Source organism: Amblyraja radiata, chromosome 33 (genome assembly GCF_010909765.2).
Source record: "Amblyraja radiata isolate CabotCenter1 chromosome 33, sAmbRad1.1.pri, whole genome shotgun sequence".
Taxonomy (NCBI): Eukaryota; Metazoa; Chordata; class Chondrichthyes; order Rajiformes; family Rajidae; genus Amblyraja; species Amblyraja radiata.
The window spans coordinates 1,420,423-1,444,751 of NC_045988.1; the positions used below are offsets into that span (position 1 = coordinate 1,420,423).

Below are 24,329 nucleotides of genomic sequence, written 5' to 3' on the forward strand. Positions count from 1 at the left end.
GTATGCTGTGGCGCAACTTGGAAAAGCATCAACGCAGAGAGGGGAAAAAGGGCTGGGCTAAGATGCAAATTGAGAGGCAGACGCTTTCAAAGTTAAACACAGGAACAGATGGAAGCCCCCCGCCCCACACACGCACACCATCAGCTATTGATAAGAGGAGTCTGGACGCAGTGTCCCCTTCGCGGCCTGGGAGAACGCGTTTTAATTTTCCATTGACAGCAAAGTGACTGCCTTCTGTTCACCCGGAAATCTAAAAAAAAGCTGCATTATTGTCAATTCAAACGGCACCATGCAATTCTTGTTGGGTGGGAAGCACATCGTTATAGCCACCTGCCGAGATGACGTTAAGAAAATACTATTTTTGCATAACGTGTCTAGAGATTTCAGTAAGGACTTAAACCCTTCAATGCAATTCAGTTCTGCTATCCCAATCCCCCGTTCTGAACTGGGCATGGAGCTCATAAGTGGGAGGCACAACCTCTTAGTTTTAAACACGGGTGGGACAAGAATCGTTATGTAGCACCCACCTGGCTCAGATCAACCTAGACCTGTTGGTTTTAATTCTTTCCAAGCAGCTCGTTTTCCTACAGATAGTTCATGCCCTAAAGGCTAGAAATGGCTGTATAAGCAGGGGGAAGTATCAGTTATTTTGTCAATTGGATACATTGCTACAGTTTGTTTACTCCAATAATATCCTTTGGTATTATCAGGTCTCGACTACAGTATATACACATTCCAGGTATATTATCTGCTTTCAGAAGCAAGTTGAAGGATACAAATAAAGAAAGCGAAGTTCTGGCAATATTTCTATTGGAAATATGTAAACAGAAACACTGTATTCCCTCCTCACCATTCAAAGTTCCAGAAAATAAAATGGCTAATAAACAGTGCCCTCCATAATGTTTGGGACAAAGACCCATCATTTATTTATTTGCCTCTGTACTCCACAATTTGAGATTTGTAGTAGAAAAATCACGTGGTTAAAGTGCACGGTGTCGGATTGTAATAAAGGCCATTTTTATACATTTCGGTTTCTCCATGTAGAAATTACAGCTGTGTTTATACTTAGTATATGGACTCACTGAGATGTTCTGTATTCATGCCTGCTATATTCTGTTGTGCTGAAGCAAAGCAAGAATGTCATTGTCCTATCTGGGATATATGACAATAAACTCTCTTGACTTGACTAGACCCCCCCCCCCCCCACCCCCATTTCAGGGCACCATGTTTAGGACACAGCAATGTCATGTAAATGAAAGTAGTCATGTTTAGTTTATTGTTGCATATCCTTTGCATGCAATGACTGCTTGAAGTCTGCGATTCATGGACATCACCAGTTGCTGGGTATCTTCTCTGGTGATGCTCTGCCAGGCCTGTATTGCAGCCATCTTTAGCTTATGCTTGTTTTGGGGGCTAGTCCCCTTCAGTTTTCTCTTCAGCATATAAAAGGCATGCTCAATTGGGTTCAGATCACTTGGCCGCTCATTTTTTAGCTTTGGAAAAACTCCTTTGTTGCTTTAGCAGTATGTTTGGGATCAACTGTATATTGCAGTTGTCCATGAGCATCAGTAATCTTCAGACCTCAGCTATTTCTTCAAGAGCTAGAATATTTTGAAAATATATAGCCTACACAACGTGGCAGATGGGGAAAATACCAAAGTATCAAGTACACACACCTTCCTTCACTATTAGAGGAATTTATCATATGATCCCTTCTCTCACAAAAGACAACGGGAAGAAAGCCAAGACCAATTAGAACAGTATTGACTCCCGAGGGAGTACAACTGATGGCACAGGCCAGGACCTAAATTGCTACCTTGCTAATTACCAAAACAAAATAATTTAAAGAGTTTGTGGGTACTACAAATGTAGGGGAGACGCATTACATATACGTTTGCAGATGATATAAAACTTGGCCATATGGTTGGCAGGGAAGAGGAAAGCAGTCAGCTTCAGCAGAAGTTACATCATCTGGTTAGATGAACACAGAAGTGTCAAACAGAATACAATCCAAAGAAAAGTAAGTAATACACTTAGAGAGTAGCAACAAAACAAGGTAATGAATGACGATAATGAGATGCAGAGTGTATGGTTACAGATGCTGAAAAGATATCAGGATCTATTGATAACTACAATTCAAGAAGCATATAGAACATTTTCCTTTATTCGGTGAAACTAAAACCTAGATGCAGAATTGTGTTCAATGCGTTACACCATAACTTAAGTATATGTATAGTTCTAAACCCCACATTCCGTGAAAGGTTTGATTCCATCAGAGAGAGGTTGCAGGGATCTGAGGACTGCAAACCCATAAACATGAAAAAATATAGGATATGCTATGGGTGTTTTCTTGGGAGTTTCTTCAAAAAAATAAACAGGGGCACATTTCCTTTAACTGAGATATCAAAGATTCAAATTAATTGGTAGAGGGAAGAGTTTATTGAAAACCAAGAAGCTAGCAGGGGTCAGAAGCTCACTGATGTTAAGGCGGGTAGAGGCAGAAACTTGCACATCATTTTAAAATGTCTGGATGCTTTAGAAGAACCAAGGGAATTGGATCAAGAACTGGGATTAGGTTAGATATGCAAGAAAGAACTGCAGATGCTGGTTTAAATCGAAGGTAGACACAAAATGCTGGAGTAACTCCGCGGGACAGGCAGCATCTCTGGAGGGAAGGAATGGGTGATGTTTCGGGCCAAGACCCTTCTTCAGACTGATTAGGTTAGATAGTTCTTTATAAACCAGAAGACAAGATGCCCTTGGTACACAAAATTGCTTGGGAAACTCAGCGGGTGCAGCAGCATCTATGGAGCGAAGGAAATAGGCGACGTTTCGGGCCGAAACCCTTCTTCAGACAAGATGCCCTTGTTCTGTCTTGTAAATTTTCCTTGAAAATTATTTGTTAGTACTTACATGAATTTGAATGGTTTAATTCTCATAATAATATCATTGCCTGAAGGCCAGTTACAACATGCTCCAATTTCAGATATCCAGTAAAATGTTCTTAAGTGGCCATGTATAAAAGCTGGAATACAACACCAGCAGGTTAAATTGATCATTCCATAAAACAAGTGGGCCTGAACTTAAAATAAACACACGCTGTAAATAATTCAAGATAGTAAATGTAAGTATACATGATCAACACACGGTTAGCAGCCACAACAACCTCTAGCTCAACAGGACCAAGGGACTAGTCATTGATTTCAGAAAGGGGAAGTCGGGAGACCACATGCCAGTTTCCATTGTTGGATCGGCAGCTTTAAATTCCTGAGCATGAACATCTTGGATGACCTGTTCTGGGCCCAGCACATAGACAAAATGACAAAAACAGCATGCCAGTCTTTCTACTTTTTTTTAGAAGTTTGAAAAGATTCGGCATATCACCGAATACTCTGACAAATTTCGACAGGTGCATTGTAGAAAGTATCCTGACTGTTTGTATCATGGCCTGGTACGCCAATTGAAACGCACAGGGACACAAGATGCTACAGGGACTTGGCCTGATCCACCATGGGCACAGCTCTCCCCCCCCCCCCCCCCCCAATCAAAAGCATCTCCATGCGGTACTGCCTTAAAGTAATGGCAGAAAATGCTGGAGTAACTCAACGGGACATGCAGCATTTCTGGAGAGAAGGAATGGGAATCAGACTTCTTCAGTCTGAAGAAGGGTCTCGATCCGAAACGTCGCCCATTTCTTCTCTTCAGAGATGCTGTCTGTCCCGCTGAGTTACTCCAGCATTTTGTGTCTACCTTCGATTTAAACCAGCATCTGCAGTTCTTTCCTACACATTAAGGTAATGGCATCTATCATCAAGTATCTCCATCATCCTCTTCTCATTGCTAACATCAACTATCACAATGTGCAGAATGCTTACGTTACACACAACCTGCTATGAGATCATTCTTTTTCCTACCACTATCAGATTTTTGAATCAGCCCACACATCTGACCTTGACAACAGATGACCTCTTCAATCCCATGGACTTTTTTTATTTTAATTGTTTTGCACTGATGTTTTGGTTTTTTGCAGTCCTATTGTTATTATCTTGCAGAATTTCTTGTAATTTTATGTCATTATAAATTTATGGAAATTAATTGTTTGTGTTTGTCTAGGATGCTTCTGCATGCAAGATACCATACGCGGATATGACAAACTCGATTTGACTTTATTTGATGTTTGGACTGCAAGAGAGCATCAAATCACATATTAGCTTCAGCAATGTAACATTGATCCCCACCAATGTTCAATGGGTTAATCAGCAATTATATTAAGCCAATGTCCAGTTTTGAGTTTCATTTATGTAGTTAGTTGGTCTCACAGAGTGGCCAAGGGAACATGACAAGTGTTATACTTTTTACTATACAGATAACGAGGAAGGCCGGTGTCCTGAACCAAATCCTGCAGGAAAGTACAGTCTAATACTGACTAGGCTGCAAAAATGAAAAAAAGAAAATCAGCCTTAGTAATTGTCCTTTCCCTTCTATTTAAAAATTGTACAAAAGCAAAAATCATTTAGGTGATACTGAAAAGGCTGGCAGCCTCATGAGCCATTCAATAGCAAGCACTCACTATCTACAAACAAATTGGGATGATAAAAACAATGCAAGTCCAATGCTAACAAACGTAATGAGCTATGGAAGAAGTCAGGGTGAGGAGGAAATATTTGAGTAAATTGTGAATTGTTTCCTTTTTCATCGAACAAAAATGTTCAAGCTATATTTAAAGTAATCGGAGTGCCACAGCATTTTCACCATCTCTACTTGGGTGACAATTTTTATGAACCTGGTTTCAACTGTGCCTATAATATTGCAAAGAGAGAAAGATGATACTCACCCAGAAACATCTTTACAATTTGCTATGATTTGTTTGAGAATTCTATTTCAACTTACATGACCTCCCAACTTGCACAGGACCTAAAAATGCAGAACTTCTGTTTTCCCCTGCAGATTTTTGACATCCCAGGATGTCACCTAATCACTACTCAAATCGACACATGGCAATTAATCCTGGCTTGTTAAGGGTTCAGATGGTGGGGAGTTAGGCAATTCAGGTAGGTTTTCATACCTGGTAGAAATTCACATGCTCAGTCATGTTTTGTACATAGCTCAGCAGAAGGAAAAATTCTTCACCTCCCACACATATTATTTCACATTGCCCCCGTCCACCAACCACAACCAATCCAAAAACCTGCTAATAATTCTGGTACAGGATGTTAAAATGCAAATTGAAAAGCATAGTGAATATATTCAAGTTTTGGCAAAGATAATAATATTACATTTTCATATTAGTTAATTAGTAGTCAATTGTTTCAATCTATTTCCCATCATGAACATCTTCCTGAAAACGGACAGTTTTCCATAATGATGTACAGCTGAGAAAGTAAGGCTCGCCTTCAAAAAAAATCAGCATTCACCAATTAACACGAGGAAGACACCTGTTTTTTTTTGCGCACTCATTTACTCCCTCCATCCCCCAACTTTAAACCGGGCCAAAAATAGAATTATCAGCTTTTTTTGTTTACTAAACCCAAATATTTTACTTACCTCAACTCACAGCAATTCCAGCTAATGACAGCCCAGCAAGGAGGGCATACCAATAAATCAAGAGCACAAACACCCTTCCTTTCCTAAAACTTCCAAAGATTAACAATTCGGAATCTATTTCCATTGATGGACCAAATAATACAATCAAGGGAAATGACTGACGTATCAACAATTAGAATTTACCAACATATTATACTTTGACCACTGGACATTAGTTATTTAAATAAATGTTTAAATGTTTCAGACATCTACTTTTGAGACTCCAGGGTTTCGGCCCGAAACGTTACCTATTTCCTTCGCTCCATAGATGCTGCTGCACCCGCTGAGTTTCTCCAGCACTTTTGTCTACCTTCAAAATTACAACAGACAAAAATCAACAATGCTTCTTAAAAATCTGCAGACAATGCCAATGCAGCCCAGTGAAACTAGAACAGATGTGACCCTAATTCAAAGCAAAGTTTTCAGCAATCAACATACTGTTGCATTAGCTACAGTTCTACTTGAATTTTGACATGGCTGGAATGAAGAGCTTGTGCCTTCCGTGAAATATATTGGCAGTGTAAGTCTGCCCGTGAGTGCCATGGTACAAAATTATCCCAGCACACTCATCCTGACAAGCATAAAATGATTCATCAAAAGTGTAGTGCATGAAACAGAAGGCAGTACCAATGTTTCAAGTGGTAATAATAGATTTATTTTGAATATTGTTACGGTGATCCATATACAATGGAATACAAGGGAGTTCAAACATTGTATCCGATCAAGCTTCCTCGGCCAATGACCTCACCAATGTAAAACCACATCAGGACTTCGGTGGCAACTAATGCATTCCTCATGGAATCCTGCAAAATAAATAGAAAAACAGGATGCAATCGTTATAAATTCAAATGCCTTAAGATTGTGGAAAGGAGAAATAATTTCTTATATCCTTAGAAAGAACTAGTTTAGAGTGTAACATAATACTGTAAGCCTTGAATTTAACATGGAAGGCAAATGTTTGGTGCTCAAGGACATCAAGTTTCCTGAATGTTGATTTGTTAATCTAATAGATTTATATGCAGTAAAAACTTCACCCCATTAAAATAAGGATTTTCATCACTGATAATTTCCAACATGAAACTACCCTGGAGATTCAAAATGCGATTCTCAAACTGTTATCTATTGTTGACATCTCCATTCATATGTAAATTAACCCCTTCAGCTGGTCTTTCTTTGCACCGCTTAAATCCTAGAAATCACGCGAAACAGCTGTGTGTAAAAATCTTCCGATAAACAATTGTAAAGATCCAATCATTAGCGGGGAGGGGGGGGGGTGGAGGGAGGGGGGGGTGGAGGGAGGGGGGGGTGGAGGAGGGGGGGGCAGGCCCATTTTGCATCATTCACCCAGCACTCACACAAAATTGTGCAGCCATGACATTTCAAAATCCTAAAGTTGGATCGTCCGATACTTGAATTTTATCAATGTTCCACACAAGATGAGATACAAACATCACATTTACAGTTTATTTAGATCATTATTTAACCAGTCCCTATTTGACAACCTGCAATGTCAGCTGGCAAGAGCAGATGGCATCGACCATTTACATATGAATGAAAAGGACAACAATGACAGACTACAAAGTCTGAAAAATAATATCTTCCCACAGAAACGGAATGTCTTGACAATGTTCTCATTAATCTCAAATTAAGGAAAACTATTATAACTGATTAGCTATGGGAGTCAGGAAATTGTGAATAATATACTTGCATCATACCATTGTAGCTATGGGATTGCACCTTGTGAAGAATAAATACCAATTCTGCCAAGAAATTACTTACATTGAAAATAAAAACGGATGTTCATACTTTACACATGGGTATGTTATTTAACAAAAATTCAAAATGAGAACTCATGAAATACAACTTGAACGAGTAAGTTTGGAAATAATTTGTAATACACCCCCTGTGCAACAACTGAGAAGCCAGGGTGCTAGTGTTAAAGTTCACAAAGATTTCATTATCTTTTCTCCACTTTATAGGAAAACAATTCTAGGGGGATCAGTGGGCTAATTCAGCCTTTTCCAGAATAGAGAACCTAACAACTTGAGGAATAAGAAGAGACAGGGCCATGAAAGAGATCATACTACCTTTCCATCCATACATATCTCAGTAGGAATTATTTGATAGCAATGAACAAAAACACTGGCAGATCTCTTCACACAAGGACACCACCTATTCTTATTATCTGCTCTGCAGTGGAGCTTGACTAGTTCACCAGCAAACGCATATCAAGATTAGAACCTCAGGGCTCCATCCAACACAGGTGGTACAATTTTTCATCAGGTTACTTGCAACATTGGTTTAAAGTAAAATAAATCATTTTACATAAGAAAGCGTTAAGATTATGTGATAGGTGCAGAGCTAGACCATTCAGCCCATCAATTCTACTCTGCCATGGCTGATCTATCCCTTCGCCCACACCCAATTCTCCTGCCTTCTCCCCATATTGCCCATCAGACTTGTCTGATAGCTTTGAGATTCCACCGTGTTAAAATAGCTCTGTATTACACAATAACAACTTCTTGGCACTGTCAGCCGAGAAACATTATGAAATTATACAATTTTAATGGTGTCCAAGGTTTGTCCCATATACCATTAAGTCCGAGTAGAGAAAATGTCTAAAAATGCACAGAGGATCCTTGGGTTTGCTAATAGACCCAGGTAAAAGAACAAGCTATATAAAATCTTTACAAAATGCTGGCTGGGCACTAAATAAAATAATGTGGCTACATCCAGCATCACTCTTTATTAATGATGACAACCCCTTAAAATAGGAGAGAATGTCCAATGATACTAACAATAAAGCAATTGCACATGGAGTGATTAGGGACAACAAAGCCCTTTTCTTTGTGAGAGTATTGATAGTATTTAAAATATTTCGATGGTTTAAAATAATTCCACAGCCAGAGAGATAAGTAAATAGATTTAGAGCAACTGGGCAATGGAATAAATATAACTTAATTGTAAGAACGAGCTGTGATGCAAGGGCTGCAAATTATTATTTTTTAATTAACAACATAAATATTTGAATGAAAGCATTGGAAACCATTCAGTCAAGTGGCTGCACAATACTGAACGGTTGAAGATTAGATTCACTGTGGAAGCCAATTTGATGAGTAAGGAATTACTGCAAGCACTTTTATGCACACATTGAACCTGCTACGATTAAAAAGTACTTCTCAACCCTTAGTTACCTTGACAGTAATTTGTTTGTAACTCCCAGCCTTGAATGATGCAACAAGGCCCTTGAAGCTTGCAACAGCCACTGGGATTTCACCAGGAGTTGGAGGAGACAGCTCTACTCGAGCATATTTCCAAAAGGTTGCTAGACGAGGCCTTGAGTACTGCACGGTAGCTGCAAAGCAAACATGCAACCAGTTTGGTAAGAATATGACACCACCAATGAAACACGGTAACAAATAGATACACTCAAACATGGAAAAATACAGCACAGCAATTACCTAAAAGGAAAAGGTTTAGGATAACCAAAATAAAACATTAAGAAGAATTTTCCAATGAAAAACTACAAACCAACCAAAGTGGGGAATTCAATCATTCCTCTTTTAGACATTTCCCAAGGATCCTGATGGCAGACTACCCTTCCAGTGCACAAAAAAAGACACAAAATGCTGGAGTAACTCAGCAGGATGGGCAGCATCTCTGGAGAGAAGAAATGGGTGATGTTTCGGGTCGAGACCCTTCTTCACACCCATTCCTTCTCTCCAGAGATGCTGCCTGTCCCGCTGAATTACTCCAGCATTTTGTGTCTACCTTGTGTCTATGCTTATCCCCATTCATCCCTATGGAGTAGCAAACTCGTCTGCGCCGAGGCCTAATGGCGGAGCTGGCGGCATCGGAGCTGTAGCAGCAACAGCAGCAGCAGCGGAGACCCGGCTCGGCCCCGAAGCTGTAGCGGCGGCAGCAGCAGCAGCGGAGACCCGGCTCGGCCCTGGAGCTGTGGCGGCGGCAGCAGCAGCAGCGGAGACCCGGCTCGGCCCCGAAGCTGTAGCGGCAGCAGCAGCAGCAGCAGTGACCCGGCTCGGCACCGAAGCTGTAGCAGCGGCAGCAGCAGCAGCGGAGACCCGGCTCGGCCCTGGAGCTGTGGCGGCAGCAGCAGCAGCAGCGGAGACCCGGCTCGGCCCCGAAGCTGTAGCGGCGGCAGCAGCAGCAGCGGAGACCCGGCTCGGCACCGAAGCTGTAGCGGCGGCAGCAGCAGCAGCGGAGACCCGGCTCGGCCCTGGAGCTGTGGCGGCGGCAGCAGCAGCAGCAGAGACCCGGCTCGGCACCGAAGCTGTAGCGGCGGCAGCAGCAGCAGCGGAGACCCGGCTCGGCACCGAAGCTGTGGCGGCGGCAGCAGCAGCAGCGGCGGAGACCCGACTCGGCCCTGGAGTTGTGGCGGAGGCAGCAGCAGCAGCGGCGGAGACCCGACTCGGCCCTGGAGTTGTGGCGGAGGCAGCAACCACCCGCGGAGTTTGAACCATCGCCTCGGCGCAAAGGGAGAACAAAGAGGGAAGAGACAGAGACTTTAAGATTTTGCCTTCCACCACAGTGAGGAGGTGTTTGGTGAACTCACTGTGGTGGATGTTAAATTTGTGTTGATTGTGTGTTTTTGCCATTTTTTAAATTATATGTATGACTGCAGGGAAACAAAATTTCGTTCAGACCAAAAGGTCTGAATGACAATAAACCGAATCTAATCTAAAAAAATCTAATCTAATCATGGCTTTCAAGGGCATAGAAACATAGTAAATAGATGGAGTAGGCCATTTGGCCCTTCGAGCCAGCGCTGCCATTCAATATGTTCATGGCTGATCCTCCAATATTAGGCTTTTCCCCCCATATCCCTTGATTCCCTTAGCCCCAAGAGCTTAATCTAACTCTCTGTCACAAGCCCCTGGCTAGGAGTTAGAGGTTTAATTTTACAACCCTCCCAACATGCAGTATGTACAAACCCCACAGATAATAAAGACTTTACTCCAGCAGCTGCACTGTAATGCAAAACATAGACCCTTGTTCTATTTCAACTAACGAACTTCAACATTCACATTACTACCTTGCCAGTATACTAATTTTTCACACGATTAAAAAAGCTCAATGACTCTGATCCATTTTGCAGGCTAGTCTTTGGGAAGGAACATAAATTCTGACATCACTTGAAAATCTAAGTCCCGGAAATCAGCAAGGATCCACGCCAATCGTTATTTGGACAATGGAAAGGAAAGGTTCAGAGGGACGGGCCGAACCGAACGAGGGCAAATCCAACGAGCTTAGATGGGGCATCTTGGTCGGCATGGACAGGTTGGCTGAACGGCCTGTTTCGGTGCTGTGTGACAATGACAAACAGGGGCCAAAGTGACAGAGATAATCGAAGTCAGCCACGTTTACCCTGTCCCGAAGAGGTGGCAGAGGGCAGGGGAGGGTGGGCGCGCTCCCGGGGAGAGGGTGCCCGCTGCCCCCCTGTGCGCGCTCCCGGCCTGGTTGCCATGGGCTCCGGCCTAGGGCTGTCGAGGGCCCGGTGGAGCCGCGGCGTTTCCTGCCCCATCCCCGCTCCCGGGCCGAGCCCGGGCCTACAACCCCCCGCCCCAGCCCCCACATTACCGCTGGCCAGTACGGGCGCCCCCACATTACCGCCCCCCCCCACATTACCGCTGGCCAGTACCGGCCCCCCCCCACATTACCCCCAGCCCCCCCCCCCACATTACCGCTGGCCACTACCCGGCCCCCCCCCCCACATTACCGCTGGCCAGTACCGGCCCCCCCCCCCCACATTACCGCTGGCCACTACCAGCCCCCCCCACATTACCGCTGGCCAGTACCGGCCCCCCCCCCACATTACCCCCCGCCCCCCCCCCCCACATTACCGCTGGCCAGTACCGGGCCCCCCCCCACATTACCCCCAGCCCCCCCCCCCCACATTACCGCTGGCCAGTACCGGGCCCCCCCCCACATTACCGCTGGCCAGTACCAGCCCCAGCCCCCCCCCCCCCCCACATTACCGCTGGCCAGTACGGGCCCCCCCCCACATTACCGCTGGCCACTACCAGCCCCCCCCCCCACATTACCGCTGGCCAGTACCGGCCCCAGCCCCCCCCACATTACCGCTGGCCAGTACCGGCCCCCAGCCCCCCCCCCCCCCACATTACCCCCAGCCCCCCCCACATTACCGCTGGCCAGTACCGGGCCCCCCCCACATTACCGCTGGCCAGTACGGGCCCCAGCCCCCCCCACATTACCGCTGGCCAGTACGGGCCCCAGCCCCCCCCACATTACCGGGCCCCAGCCCCCCCCCCCCACATTACCGCTGGCCAGTACGGGCCCCCCCCACAGTACCGGCCCCCCCCCCCCACATTACCGCTGGCCAGTACAGCCCCCCCCACATTACCGCTGGCCAGTACAGCCCCCCCCCCCCCCACATTACCGCTGGCCAGTACGGGCGCCCCCGCCACCAAACTCCGCACCAGCCGCCGCGCCGCTTCCGCCATCTCTACAAGGTCACCCCGCCCCGCCGCAAGGACCCCGCGTAGCCGCCCGTCGCCGTGCCTGCGCGCTCACCCGCCACCTATCCGGCACGCGGGGTCCTGCAGGCGCGGCGCTGGCCACACCTCGCCCCAGGTTCACTGACAGGTGAGGGGAGCTGAACCAGGCCGTTCGGCCCGTCTAGTCCATTCCATTGTGGCTAAAAGGGAGAGAAGGCAGGTACAGGATACTGAGTTGGATCCTTACCTTGGAGGACTTACACAGTTCCCGCTGCATCAAATAATCCCAGAGTATTATAAAGGACATTCCCCACCCCGGACACTCCCTGTTTGAACTGTTGTCGTCAGGCAGAGGGTACAGATCTACAAGGACAAGGACAAACAGACTTAAACACAGTTTTTACCCCACTGCTATAAATGTAGCCGCCAAGGAACGCAGGGGCGATACATACTTCACACCAAAGATCATAGAGGAGCTATGATCTTTGCTTCACACTGTGTTTTTGATTTTCTGTTTTTGGGTTGAATTCTGTTTTTAATTTGTGTCTCTGTGATGTCTTTATTACTTGTTATATTCCGATTATATGTTATTCCGATTACTATGTAAAGTGTCCTTGAGATGTCTGAAAGGCGCCCATTAAATAAATTTTATTATTATACTAAGGGACTGTGGTACACTGTGAAACTGACAGAAGGATGTAGGGCTGGGTGTTTATGCGTGCTATTTTCATGATATTTATTTTAGTTGTTTATCTTTTTTAAATATTTTACCTTGTATGTATCGTTAGCTTTTAGAAATGTTTGAATGGTGCACTGACTGGCTGACATTTTTAAATTTCGTTGTACATGGTTCATGTTACAATGACAATAAAGAAACTATTCTATTCTATGATCAGCCATGATCATATTGAATGGCGGTGCAGGCTCGAAGGGCCGAATGGCCTCTACTCCTGTACCTATTTTCTATGTATGTTTCCGCCATTCAATCTTGGCTCATCTCTGCCTCCGTTCACCTCTGTTCTGTAGTCATGTCTACTATGTTCTGTGTGCTGAAGCAAAGCAAGAATTTCATTGTCCTATCAGGGACACATGACAATAAACTCTCTTGAATCTAAATCCACTTTTCCTGCCTTCTCTCCCCATATCCCCTTGACACTCTAAGATATCTCTGCCTTAAAAATACCCCCTGTCTCGGCCTCCACAGCCCTCTGTAGCAATGAATTCCACAGATTAACTAGCCTCTGACTAAAGGTAATGGTTAGAGATGCAACCACAGGTGCTGCTTTATAGCCAAGATGCCCTAATTGTCCCCAGGTAGTGGTTATAACATTAACTATTGATGATTTTATCCAGGCAATTGTTCCTGGAAGGTAGACAAAAGTGCTGGAGAAACTCAGCGGACGAGGCAGCATCTAATATGGAGCGAAGAAATGGGCAACGTTTCGGGCCGAGACCCTTCTTCAGACTGGACACTACCTCAATGTCTGACTGTACCTCATTCCAGGTAATGCCTCACCCGCTGAGTTTCTCCAGCATTTTTGTCTACCTTCTTAATTGTATGCGAGTAATTGTTCCTAGACACAACTTTCACACAGTATTAAATCATTGCACACTCGGGGCAAGTAAATGGTAACTAAACCATGTAGCAATAACCAATTTTAATTATATTAATTATATTTTAAACGGCACATCAAAGTAGAAACAGTTTTACTTTCAAAAGTAAAAATGAATTATGAATGAAAAATGAATGCAGTCCTGCACCGGGTAGGGAAAGTTTCCACACATTTGATGAAGGTGCCCACGTTCACTAAATTCCACTTAAATCCCCAACACTGCTATTCTTTTACAGGACGACAACGGCCAATATAAAGTGTAAATTAGGGGGCTTTCTATTGGGTCTCGTGCGCGGCTGTTCCGACTTCTGATCATATTTGTGCAGCCGATTTTTAAAAATAAATATGCTTCAAGTCCTTACCAAATTCAGTTCAACAAAACCTTTTTTCAGATATGCTATGGTGCTCTCCGCCCCTGGGTGTCCCTGCATCTCAGTAAACACTCGTCATCCTCCAGCGCCACTCCGACAGAGGCTCCCATCGCCCTCCCCCGCTGCTCACTGCCATACATCCCGGTGCCCAATGTGCCCGTAAGCAAAGATCATAGAGCTCTGCTCTAGTATCTTTGCCCGTAAGAGCTTGGCTCATAGTTTACCCCGCTTCCGATCCACTTCTCAGCGAGTGGTGGGAGAGTTGATGGGTCAATGGCGCGGGGGAGAGAAATGAGCCAAATGTACGATCGCTGTAGATGGGTGCTTGGTGGTCAACGTGGACTCGCTGAGCCTGGTTCTGAACCTCAATTATCCCACGACCCCGATTCCGGGAAGATTTTGCTTTGGGGACATGAGCCTGCAGATACAGGAACCTAGAGCAAAATAAAACATTGCTGGTGGCAGCAAGTGTGGGGACAAGGAAGGCATGGGTCATGTTTCCGTGGGAGTCGACATCAGCGGTCACTTTAACGTGTGGGGGTACTCGAGACTAGGGGTCAAGGAAAGAGCGTTCACGTCGCGGCCCTGTTTCAACCAAGCTTTCCACCACCACGCACAAGACGCACAAGACAGACACCATTGTGCAGATGCCGAGAAGTGTGTTCAGCTCTTGCTAAACAACTTCTAATCTTGTGTGTGGACTCGATAAGAAGACTCGAGACTAGCGGCGTGTGGCTGACATCTCCGTACGATCTACCATGTACAGTACCGCCTGAAACACTCCTTACAGGTACAATGGCTGGGAAACAAGGAACTGTCGTCACAAAGTGCTGGAATAACAGTATCTCTGGAACATGGTTAGGTGACCCGCGGAGTTACTCCTGCACTGTATCCGTGGCTCCACGCGGGTGGCGATGCTGTGGCGCGGTCGCTGTAGTTCACGGAGATCCACCTCAAACGCGATGACAATGTTGCCTCACTGTGGGCACTCATCTACCTGACAGGGTTCGCAGGGCGATGCACCAACCAACAGGCTGCCAGGAGTTGAGAAAATCACCGAAGAAATATCCTTTCATCGCAAGAGGACGCGCAAGAGAGCATCTATCAGTGGATGGGAGTGTTGTCGTCTCCACAAAATAACAACAATGGACATTTTACACAGCGAGTGGCAGGTAAACGTTGGCCCGAACAGCGGGCAGAATTAGTTCATATAGGGCCCATGGATCATTTCCATCCGCCCAGAGTTGTGAATCTGCCACAGAAGGCAGTGGATGTTTTCTAGAGTTATTTTCCTCAGGACTAACGGAATCAAGGGATATGGGGGAAAAAGCAGGTACTGATTTTAGATGATCAGACATAATCATATTGAATGGCGGTGCTGGTTCAAAGGGCCGAATGGCCTACTCCTGCACCTATTTTCTATGAGATTAATCCCAGCGCGAAGAGCCCGAATAGCAGTGCGTTTCTTCAACGTTAATACATCAGCGTGGACAGTTCTGGTTCTGAATTAGTGTTTGATTCCACAACTAAAACAAGATACTACATTTAAGCTAATACTGTGGCGAATTGCCACTCTTGTTCACAGTGATACATGTACTGAACTGTATACAAAAATGAATCCACTGTGCATTGGTACATGACAAATAAAGTGATAAACTTCATCAATTCTAGGAGCAGAATTAGATCTTTCGGCCCATCAAGTCTACTCCGCCATTCAATCATGGCTGATCTATCTTTCCCTCACAACCTCATTCATCTGCCTTCTCCCCATAACACCCGTACTAATCAAGAATCTATAATTCTCTGCCTTAAAAATATCGATTGACTTGGCCACCACAGCCATCTGCAGCAATGAATTCCAGATTCACCACCCTGACTAAAGTACCTATTGGATATTGTACATCAAGTCGAAGAGAACCACCCATCTTCCAGGGAGAAAAAAAACTACAGCGAATGTTGCTTTTGGTCATCCTTACCGCACTTGCCTTGGCTGTGAGTATATGCAAGAGACCGGCATGACAAAAGTGCAGTGCGTTGGGTTCCATCACTAGAGGTAAAGCAGGATTTTTTAAATGTCCCTGAATAATGCAAGTGAGCTCCACTTGGCTTGTTCATGGCCTTTAGGACAATAGATGCTTGGATTTGACAAAAGAAAACTATCTATAATTGTACACTTTTACCATTCCTTCATATACACAATTACTGAAAGATGGCAGTAACTGCAGCCCCCTTTCTGTCCAGTGGGCCCGCCCAGGCCTGCCTTTTCGATGTTGAGACGTGAGGAGCTCAGCTTGCAGTCGGGTCACTCTCCTACCTGGTACATTTGAAATGGAACATTCTTTCTTTGCTCATCTAATGGTCAGGTGCAGGCACTATAGGGTGCAGCAGCATACTGGTGTGATGGGTTCCCTATTCAACAGGGATGGGGAGCAGCACCCCTGCAGAAAGCACAGTGCTGCTCCACACTTGGTCTTGTTGGGGGAACCATTCCTTCCTCCCAGAGAATCCAAGAACACAACACCAACCATACTGTCCTTCCACAAGATGAGTCATGCTTGAGGAGGTAGTGATGGGAAGCATAAATAATGGACAAAGAAGTTTGAAAACAATATTGATCTACTTTGGCATTCTGATATTGAATCAAGTTTTTTAATGTACAATGGCTTCAATTTATGAATTCTTTCATGGCTTACATGTAAATTTAAAGCATTTCTGTGCATATGCCCTAATTTTTCCAAAAAAAAATGGTGGGTTTTATTGAAATGACCAACAATAACCTCTTTCTCTTATGAATAATTAATATAATGGTCTTCACTCAGCGTGAAGATGATTAACAATGATGATTCTTCAGCCCACAGTCCGCCTGTATCCCAATCTCAGTATCTGCTGGCTACAAGAAATTAGGGTATCAAAATTGCAAAACATAGCAAGCAACTACATCTCTAAACTAATGCAGTCACACAGAGAGTCTTAAACCCAGTCTTTCATTCAGCATCCTGTCAACTGCAGAACAGTGAATGAGCTATTGATAACAAGGATGCAGATGTGAAAAAGCTGTTGAAAAATAGCTCATCCATGTACAATTCACATCTTAGAGGAAAGGAACTTGTATACTATGAATAAACTTCCTGTGAAAACATTTCTATGATTGTTTAAATCTCACAAATTCAAACGAACAGATGTCACACTCTTCCCTATTCAATGTTCACAGGCAATTAGAAATATCCCAAAAGCAAAAATACTGCGGACACTGGAAACCAGGAACAAAATGGGAAATGCTGAAAGAACTCAGCAAGTCAGAAAGTACCTGTGGAGAGAGAGACAAAGTTAACATTTCAGGTCAACGACCTTTTATCAGACACCATGGACCCAGCAGGATGCTTCCAGTTGTGTACAGCACAAAGTCAGACATAACGGAAGCAAAGGAGATTTATGCTCGGTTAACTGAAGTAATGCAAATTTATAGCATTCGCTTTTAACCAAATGAGGGTAAACCAAGATCAACTTCTCTTCGACAATAAAGGCTACTTTTAATCTTGCAGCAATCAGGAATTCCTCTACAGATGAAAATAATGAATCAAGTATTTGCATTTTGTGGTTTTGCCAATCTCCATCTCCACAAATCGCCATAGAAAAATGGAAAACAGTCAAACAATATCAGACAAAGAGAAAGGATAAAAAGCCCAATGGAAAATCTTCTCAAATTTTCCTTCAAAGACCCCCCAAAAAAATAGGGAGGTCAGTGTGCCCTACCTTATCAGAACATGTGGACTGTGGCAGCCCGTAAGTGGCGTTTTAAGGCAATAATTGGGGCAGTGGGTTTAAAATTTGTGTGCATAAATTAAAAAATCAAGTAATCAAGGTAAGGCCAGAGTGTTTTGCAGCCTGTAGAATCAACATTCCTCAGCTCTGGCTCATAACTGCACACCACCACCCAAGTACCACTAAATACACAAAAACATTTGAAAAAAAAAACATTATTTTGTGTTACTCTCATGACGAATCTACAGCACTTTACAATATAAAGAACACTAAATACATTAAATAACCTTAGCCATTCCGTTAGATCCACGGCTCAAGATTTAGAATCATGTTGCTGTTTATTTGGGGAAAAATGTCAACAACCAATAAACCTGACATTGACCGGTAACGTTTCCACAAAGTTGGGCATCCATACCTCTGATGACATTCTTTGCATTAACCCAGTATAATCTAGGTGATGTTCACTTATTGCAGTATAAACTTGCAGAACTAACTCCCTTCCTCATTGATGAAATGGGGCAGAGTCAACTGACGACTTGGAAATAAGCAGTCAATGATAGCACAATCTTTCAGGACAATGAGCTGGAAGAGCAAAGAGATAGCACAGAAATCTGCAAAGAAAAAAAAATCTTGCACATGAACTGTATTTTTGGTTAGAAAACTGTTTAAATTCCCTAACAGGCACAAGAAGCCTTGCACCTTTATGTTGTGGTCTTAGGGTGAGAAAGCTTCACTGAATGGAAACAGCGTTATTAAGCGGCCAAAGCCAATTCAGGAGCTGGAGGGTTTTTGTACCATACCTCACTTTCCAACAGGAAGTCCAATGGGAAGGGACAGGCTGAATTCCAGAAATTTAGTTTTCATTCGGCTCATGTGTCAGGGAGCAGTTAGTTTAAACAAAATTATTGAGCCTCTGCAAATTATATTAAGTATCTGTTGACTTGCAATTATAATTGATTTGTTTCTGTACACTAAACACATTGTTTTACAGGCGTTATGGGGTTGGGTTCCAACGTGCAGTACTAACAGCTGCATTGGAACACGCCAACGTTTGGAGGGATTCAACCACACAAATGGACATCATAAAAAGGATTTTTAGATGTTCCTTAATGGAAATCCTGGCATGCAAGATGCAGTACCAGTCGAGTTTTTTCAAACAATTTAAGCGTCATGTCGGAAGTTATCCACCTTCAACTGTAGGTTAATTTTACAGAAAATGTACAATGGTATTAGTCTTGAGGCATGCATATTATAAAGACCAAGTTCACCAATGCTGGTGCATTATATTAGTCGCTTCCCATTTTACACCCCTATAAAGCTTTTCTAGCTGGATAAGTAAGCATCCAGTCAATGTCTTAAAAGATGTGATTCTGATAAATTAAGAGAAATAAAAACACAGGCCTGGGAATGATGTTATGCTGCAGTAACCATCAAACTCCTTTTTCTGCTATTTCAGTGGACTCCAACCCATAGAATAAGTCAACAGGCCCATTGAAACAGCTGGAAAAAGAATTTCATAGAAGCATAATTAATGCTTGAAGATAAATACTGCACAGCATAATTTCAAGGTCACCAAATACACCAACTCAAACAGCCATTTCGTTAGCCATGAACTCCTCACTCATTTGACTTATGTTTCAGGCCTTCTCCAAGTATTGATTTCCAGTTAGCCAACTCAACAGGAAAACATCGAACACTATTTGCTAATGCTGGCAGTCGGTTGCTTAAGAGCAAAAGTGAAACTGTGCTGGGCCAAACTCTTGCACAGCTACAAGAACATTCCGTTAAATTGATTCGTACTGAACAAGAGTTGTGAAGATGGATTAAGATATGCCATTAAGTCCCTGGATAGTCCTTGTACACTGGATAGTCCTTGTACACAGGCAGTCATAGACAGCAGTAAATGTCCCACAACTGCACACGTCATTTGTTTTTTTTTGCTTTATCATTCTATGTCTGCCCATTTTGATCCTTCTGTTGTTTTCTTTCCGTCAGCCATTGCTGAATTTTCTCTCTTATTTCCAAGTTTGCTTTGATCTGATCCATTGTGAGCGGGCTACGGTTGAAAGGGTCAGTTTGGTCACTAAAGCAAAAAATAAAAAACGGAATATCAAGTTATTGGAAATCAAATCCATTCTTTAAAATTCAGTCATCAACTGTGGGCCGTGCAGATGAAAATTGCTTACCTGAGGAGGTGCCTGGCTATGGTTGACCTGTCCACTGTGACCCGGGAGGAGGGCAGTATAACTGGATCTATCATCAGCGTGCTCATTATAGGGTCGAGGAATTCATCTGGTGCATCGACAAATGCCTCATCTTCTTGTTGCTGCAGGTCTGCAAGAGACTGATGGGCAGAACAAACGTCATTGTTGGTCAAGTTAGTACCACAGCAAACAGCCCTCCATTTCCTTTTCAATATTGGAGTGGCTGATTGAAGACAATGGAGCCAAGAGTGAAATAACAGAAAATGCTGTAAACACTTAGCAAGTCAGGCAGCACCTGTGGAAAGTTTTAGTTTAGTTTAGAGTTACAGCGCGGAAACAGAGCTGAGTCTGCGCCAACCAGCGATCCCCACATACCAACACATCCATTAATGAGTACACTGAAACCATGTAGAAGATAGTGTTACTTGGAGCTATCCTACAGAATACCATGATATGTTTCCTGTATCAGTAGTTAACTACGAATGCATGAGAGCCAATGTCTAAGACCTGACGTTATTGCAGCATGGCATGTTCTATCGATATTATAATGTTATTCGAATCACTACGAGGATCCCCAAGGCTCTGCATCTACTCGACATATTATCGCCTTCAAGATTTAAAAAAAATCTTTATGATTCACTGTTAATGAAGCTATGTAAATACATGCCAAGTTGATAACACAATATACCTACCTTAATTTTGTCAGCCAGTTCACTGAATGCAATGATCATGTTGCCAGGCTTATTGATCTTTTTCAATACCCTCACTGTCTGTGCAAGTAACATAGGAGAATAGGAGCGCCCATCCTTTGGCACGGTGGCACAGAAAACCTCTTTCACTCTGATGGAGGAAGAGAAGTGGAGAGTCACCAATTAAACATCAAGGCAACCAAATACATTTACACCTCAAATATCAAGGGAAAGTTAAAAACATATTGTAACTGCATGCTTGAGAAATAATGTAAACTAAATTCAGATGTGGATTAAGAAATGCAAACTAATGAATTTAAAAGCAGGACATCCCATCATACTCAAAATAAAGGTGGTAATCGAAAATCCCATCAATGCCATGCATACCAGCTGTTGTTGAAGGTTCTAATGAAGATCATTTGTTTGAATACAGCATTCTGCTTTGCTTCTACCCATACCCCCCACTGGCTAGTTACAAACCACTCTACAGTTCACACACCTGCACAGTTGTAGGTGTTTTTAGTGCTCTTTATAACACAGGAATCTCTACACACCTGAAATCCCTGCCTGTCTAATTTTAAATGACTGGAGTAAAGATTGTGTGTGTTAAAATGATGCAAAGGTCCATTAAAATAGTGCACAGAAAATCAAAACCAGCAATTGTCAAATAGACAATAGGGGCAGGAGTAGACCATTCAGCCCTTTGAGCCAGCACTGCCATTCACTGTGATCATGGCTGATCATCCACAATCAGTACCCCATTCCTGCCTTCTCCCCATATCCCCTGACTCCGCAATCTTTAAGATTATAAGCAGAAATCTAAATGTGAGAAAAAGGAAAAGTAATATTATTTTCTATTTTTCTTGATCTTGAATCCTAATGACTAGCAATCCGAGGAGACTCAAGAAAATACTGCAACAGGGTGTGCAATGTCTATATTATGGGATTCCTTGCTATCATAAATCTGTCAGCCTTTTAGTAATCAAGCATCAAATTGGAATATATGATTCTTGGTACCAGGTTCCAGGTATTTTCTGAGAATTATTCTTCGTTGAACTGTCGCCACTTACCCCAAGTTCAAGTAGATGGTGCAAATGTCAGACACCAGTTGTTGAGGCTTAAAGTCAAATTCACTGAAATCCTTGACCTTGAGGGCACCCATTTTAGGTCCCACTAAGTGTTGAAGGAAGTAATTCAGCATCGAGATGATCCGCTCAGCAAGGATGGGATGCACACACAACGCCTTGATTTCTGCCAGAGAAAAGCACGATAGGTCACTAAACCAATTTAAATCGAAGGAAGACAGGCACAATATGCTGGAGTAACTCAGTGGGACAGGCAGCATCTCGGGAGAGAAGGAATGGGCGACATTTCGGGTCGAGACCCTTCTTCAGACTGATAAACGCAGACCCTTCTTCAGACAAAATTCCTGCAATTGAATGAGGTTTAAAATATAAAAAAATCTTTCAATTTTTTCGTCTCTTCCACTCTTGTTGGGAGTGGATTTTGAGAGGCGCTGATCGCCAAGCTCAGCATATTGACCAGTTTTGTCCAACTGTCACTGACTGCTTGGGAACACTTCCACAGCCAAGTTCAGTTCCAATCCCATCCAACAAGAGTGTCCAAACAGTGGCCAGGAACAGAACCACTTGTTTTCACCCGTCTACAGCCCAAAGATACAACAGCCATTTGCAACATCCTGCTGCCTTGCCTGAATTCAGTTAATTCAATGCAGGCTGATAATCAAATTTGGGGATAATAGTATTGGTAGACACACAATGCTGGAGTACCTCAGTGGGACAGGCAGCATTTCTGGAAAGAATTAATAGGAATCAGACTTCTCCAGACTATGAAGAAGGGTCTCGAACCAAAACGTCACCCATTCCTTCTCTCCAGAGATGCTGCCTGTCCCGTTGAGTTACTCCAGCATTTTGTGTCTACCTTCGATTTAAACCAGCATCTGCAGTTCTTTCCTACACATAGTATTGGTAGATCTGTGTATATAGAATATGGGCATTAAATGAGTTAAAGCAGGTAAAAGGAGTTCAGATACCTATTTTCCATGATCTAATTAAAGGGCAGAATAGGCTGAATGCTTTTAAACTATTCTTATGTTCCTGCTGCAATGCTACTTCGAGGAAGACATACTGTTATGCAGTAATATAGAAATAGTACAAGAAGTGAATTAACCCCATTTGGTGTTCCCTAAACTCCACAAGCAGCAGTTTTTAAAGCTATCAGACACCAATGCTTCCTTGATTCTTCTTTTCATAAGTTCGTAAGTGATGGGAGCAGAATTACGCCATTCGTCTCATCAATTCCACTCCGCCATTCAATCATCGCTGATCTATCTATCTTTCCTTCTCAACCCCATTCTCCGACCTTCTCCCCATAACCCCTGACACCCTTTTACTGTACATGGCATTTCACTGACCTGAAGTGAGAAAGGACAACGTTCCAATTGTTTCGTTGGACATGATGTTGTGGAAGCGTGCCAACTGCCCAAACATCTGAAGGTTGCCCTCTTTTTCCCTGCGAGTTTCAGAAGCCAAATTATTCCAGTCCCCTCGGTCTTTCTCAATTTGTTGAATCTTAATCTTGCTCAAATACTATAAAATTGAATAAAAGATCTCACATTACAATTTACAGATTTGTGGCCAAACCTAAAATGCTTAATGAGATAGAAACATAATTATTCCAGGTTTATCCTATCATCTGGTAGCTTTTGCTATTGCATGCCCCCCCCCCCCCCCCCCCCCCCACCCACACCACATCAACCACTGCCCACAATGTCCCTGAGATAGGGAGAGGGGAAAATAAAATTAGTAAGAGTTCCCGCTCCTGATCACTGCTGAGGAGATCCTGATTTGAAACTGCTGAGTGGATATCCTGCTGAAATAGAGTTAGTCTCAGCAGTAATGCTCTAGTAAGACATTCAAACAAAGAATTGAGAGATGGACACAAAAAAGACTAGAAATGCTTGATTAACTCAATGGGTCAGGCAGCATCTCTGGAGAATATATATATATATATATAGGTGACATTTCAGATTCAACCCAAAATGTCACCCCCCCCCATGTTCTCCAGAGATGCAGCCTGACCTGCTGAGTTACCGCAGAACTTTATATTTTTTAGTAAACCAGCATCTGTGGTTCCTTGTTTCTTCAGGACACCTAGCCTGGAAACATCCCAAAAGTAAATCAGATCTTCTGGTACATGACAATGAGTCAGTATTTTCAGGAGTTGTGGGAAGACAAAACTAAAGTTAAATTAATTATTATATAACTGACTTTTGTTAAAGGAGACAACAGAAGAGTATGTTTAAAAACTAAAATAACTCTGCCACAAGATACCTGGATAGCTTCATCCAACAAAAAGATTGCATCATTGATGAGCAGATTGAGAAATCGGAGAAAAAGTGGAGGGTTCATTGCCTCCAAGTTGTCAAATGCATAGTCAGCTAAATTCTGTAAGCCAAGTGAAAACAGCTTCAGTTACATAGTACCTTACAGCATGAAATCACAAGCTTTTGGCAATTGCAAAATAATATATTTTTCTGGTTTGCCAGATATTAAATTGTAAATTTACTTCAATACAACATTACCATCTAAAGAATCTCTGCTTCATCTGA

The 24,329-nt window shown here is 43.3% G+C and overlaps 2 protein-coding genes across 4 annotated transcripts in view; both read right to left on the bottom strand.

Moving 5' to 3' along the window:
* Positions 1–6,215: 6,215 nt before the first annotated feature.
* Positions 6,216–12,124, bottom strand: atp5mg (ATP synthase membrane subunit g). The gene is made up of 3 exons (XM_033049701.1): positions 12,002–12,124; positions 8,778–8,938; positions 6,216–6,386 (listed from the first exon to the last, which is right to left on the bottom strand). Exons 1-3 carry the CDS (start codon positions 12,063–12,065, stop codon positions 6,288–6,290), a joined length of 324 nt encoding a protein of 107 aa, XP_032905592.1. The 5' UTR covers positions 12,066–12,124; the 3' UTR covers positions 6,216–6,287.
* A 4,546-nt stretch (positions 12,125–16,670) lies between these two features.
* ube4a (ubiquitination factor E4A) overlaps positions 16,671–24,329 on the bottom strand; it is a 45,252-nt gene continuing 37,593 nt past the window's right edge. For 2 of the 3 annotated variants that reach the window (XM_033049700.1, XM_033049699.1), the window contains exons 15-20: positions 24,052–24,165; positions 23,133–23,307; positions 21,769–21,949; positions 20,702–20,849; positions 19,992–20,149; positions 16,671–19,888 (exon numbers count right to left, since the gene is read on the bottom strand). In XM_033049700.1, the coding sequence (XP_032905591.1) occupies positions 19,756–19,888; positions 19,992–20,149; positions 20,702–20,849; positions 21,769–21,949; positions 23,133–23,307; positions 24,052–24,165 (909 nt within the window). In that variant the 3' untranslated portion in view covers positions 16,671–19,755. The remainder of the gene's footprint in view (positions 19,889–19,991; positions 20,150–20,701; positions 20,850–21,768; positions 21,950–23,132; positions 23,308–24,051; positions 24,166–24,329) is intronic. The other variant, XM_033049698.1, reaches the window with a different exon arrangement.

Excerpts from the sequence above, each read along its gene's own strand:
- atp5mg (XM_033049701.1), bottom strand. The coding sequence starts at position 12,065 with ATGGCGGAAGCGGCGCGGCGGCTGGTGCGGAGTTTGGTGGCGGGGGCG. Across the intron at positions 8,939-12,001 it reads GGCGCCCGTACTGGCCAGCG|CTACCGTGCAGTACTCAAGG; the intron begins GTAATGTGGGGG and ends TTTGCTTTGCAG. Across the intron at positions 6,387-8,777 it reads ACAAACAAATTACTGTCAAG|GATTCCATGAGGAATGCATT; the intron begins GTAACTAAGGGT and ends TTTATTTTGCAG.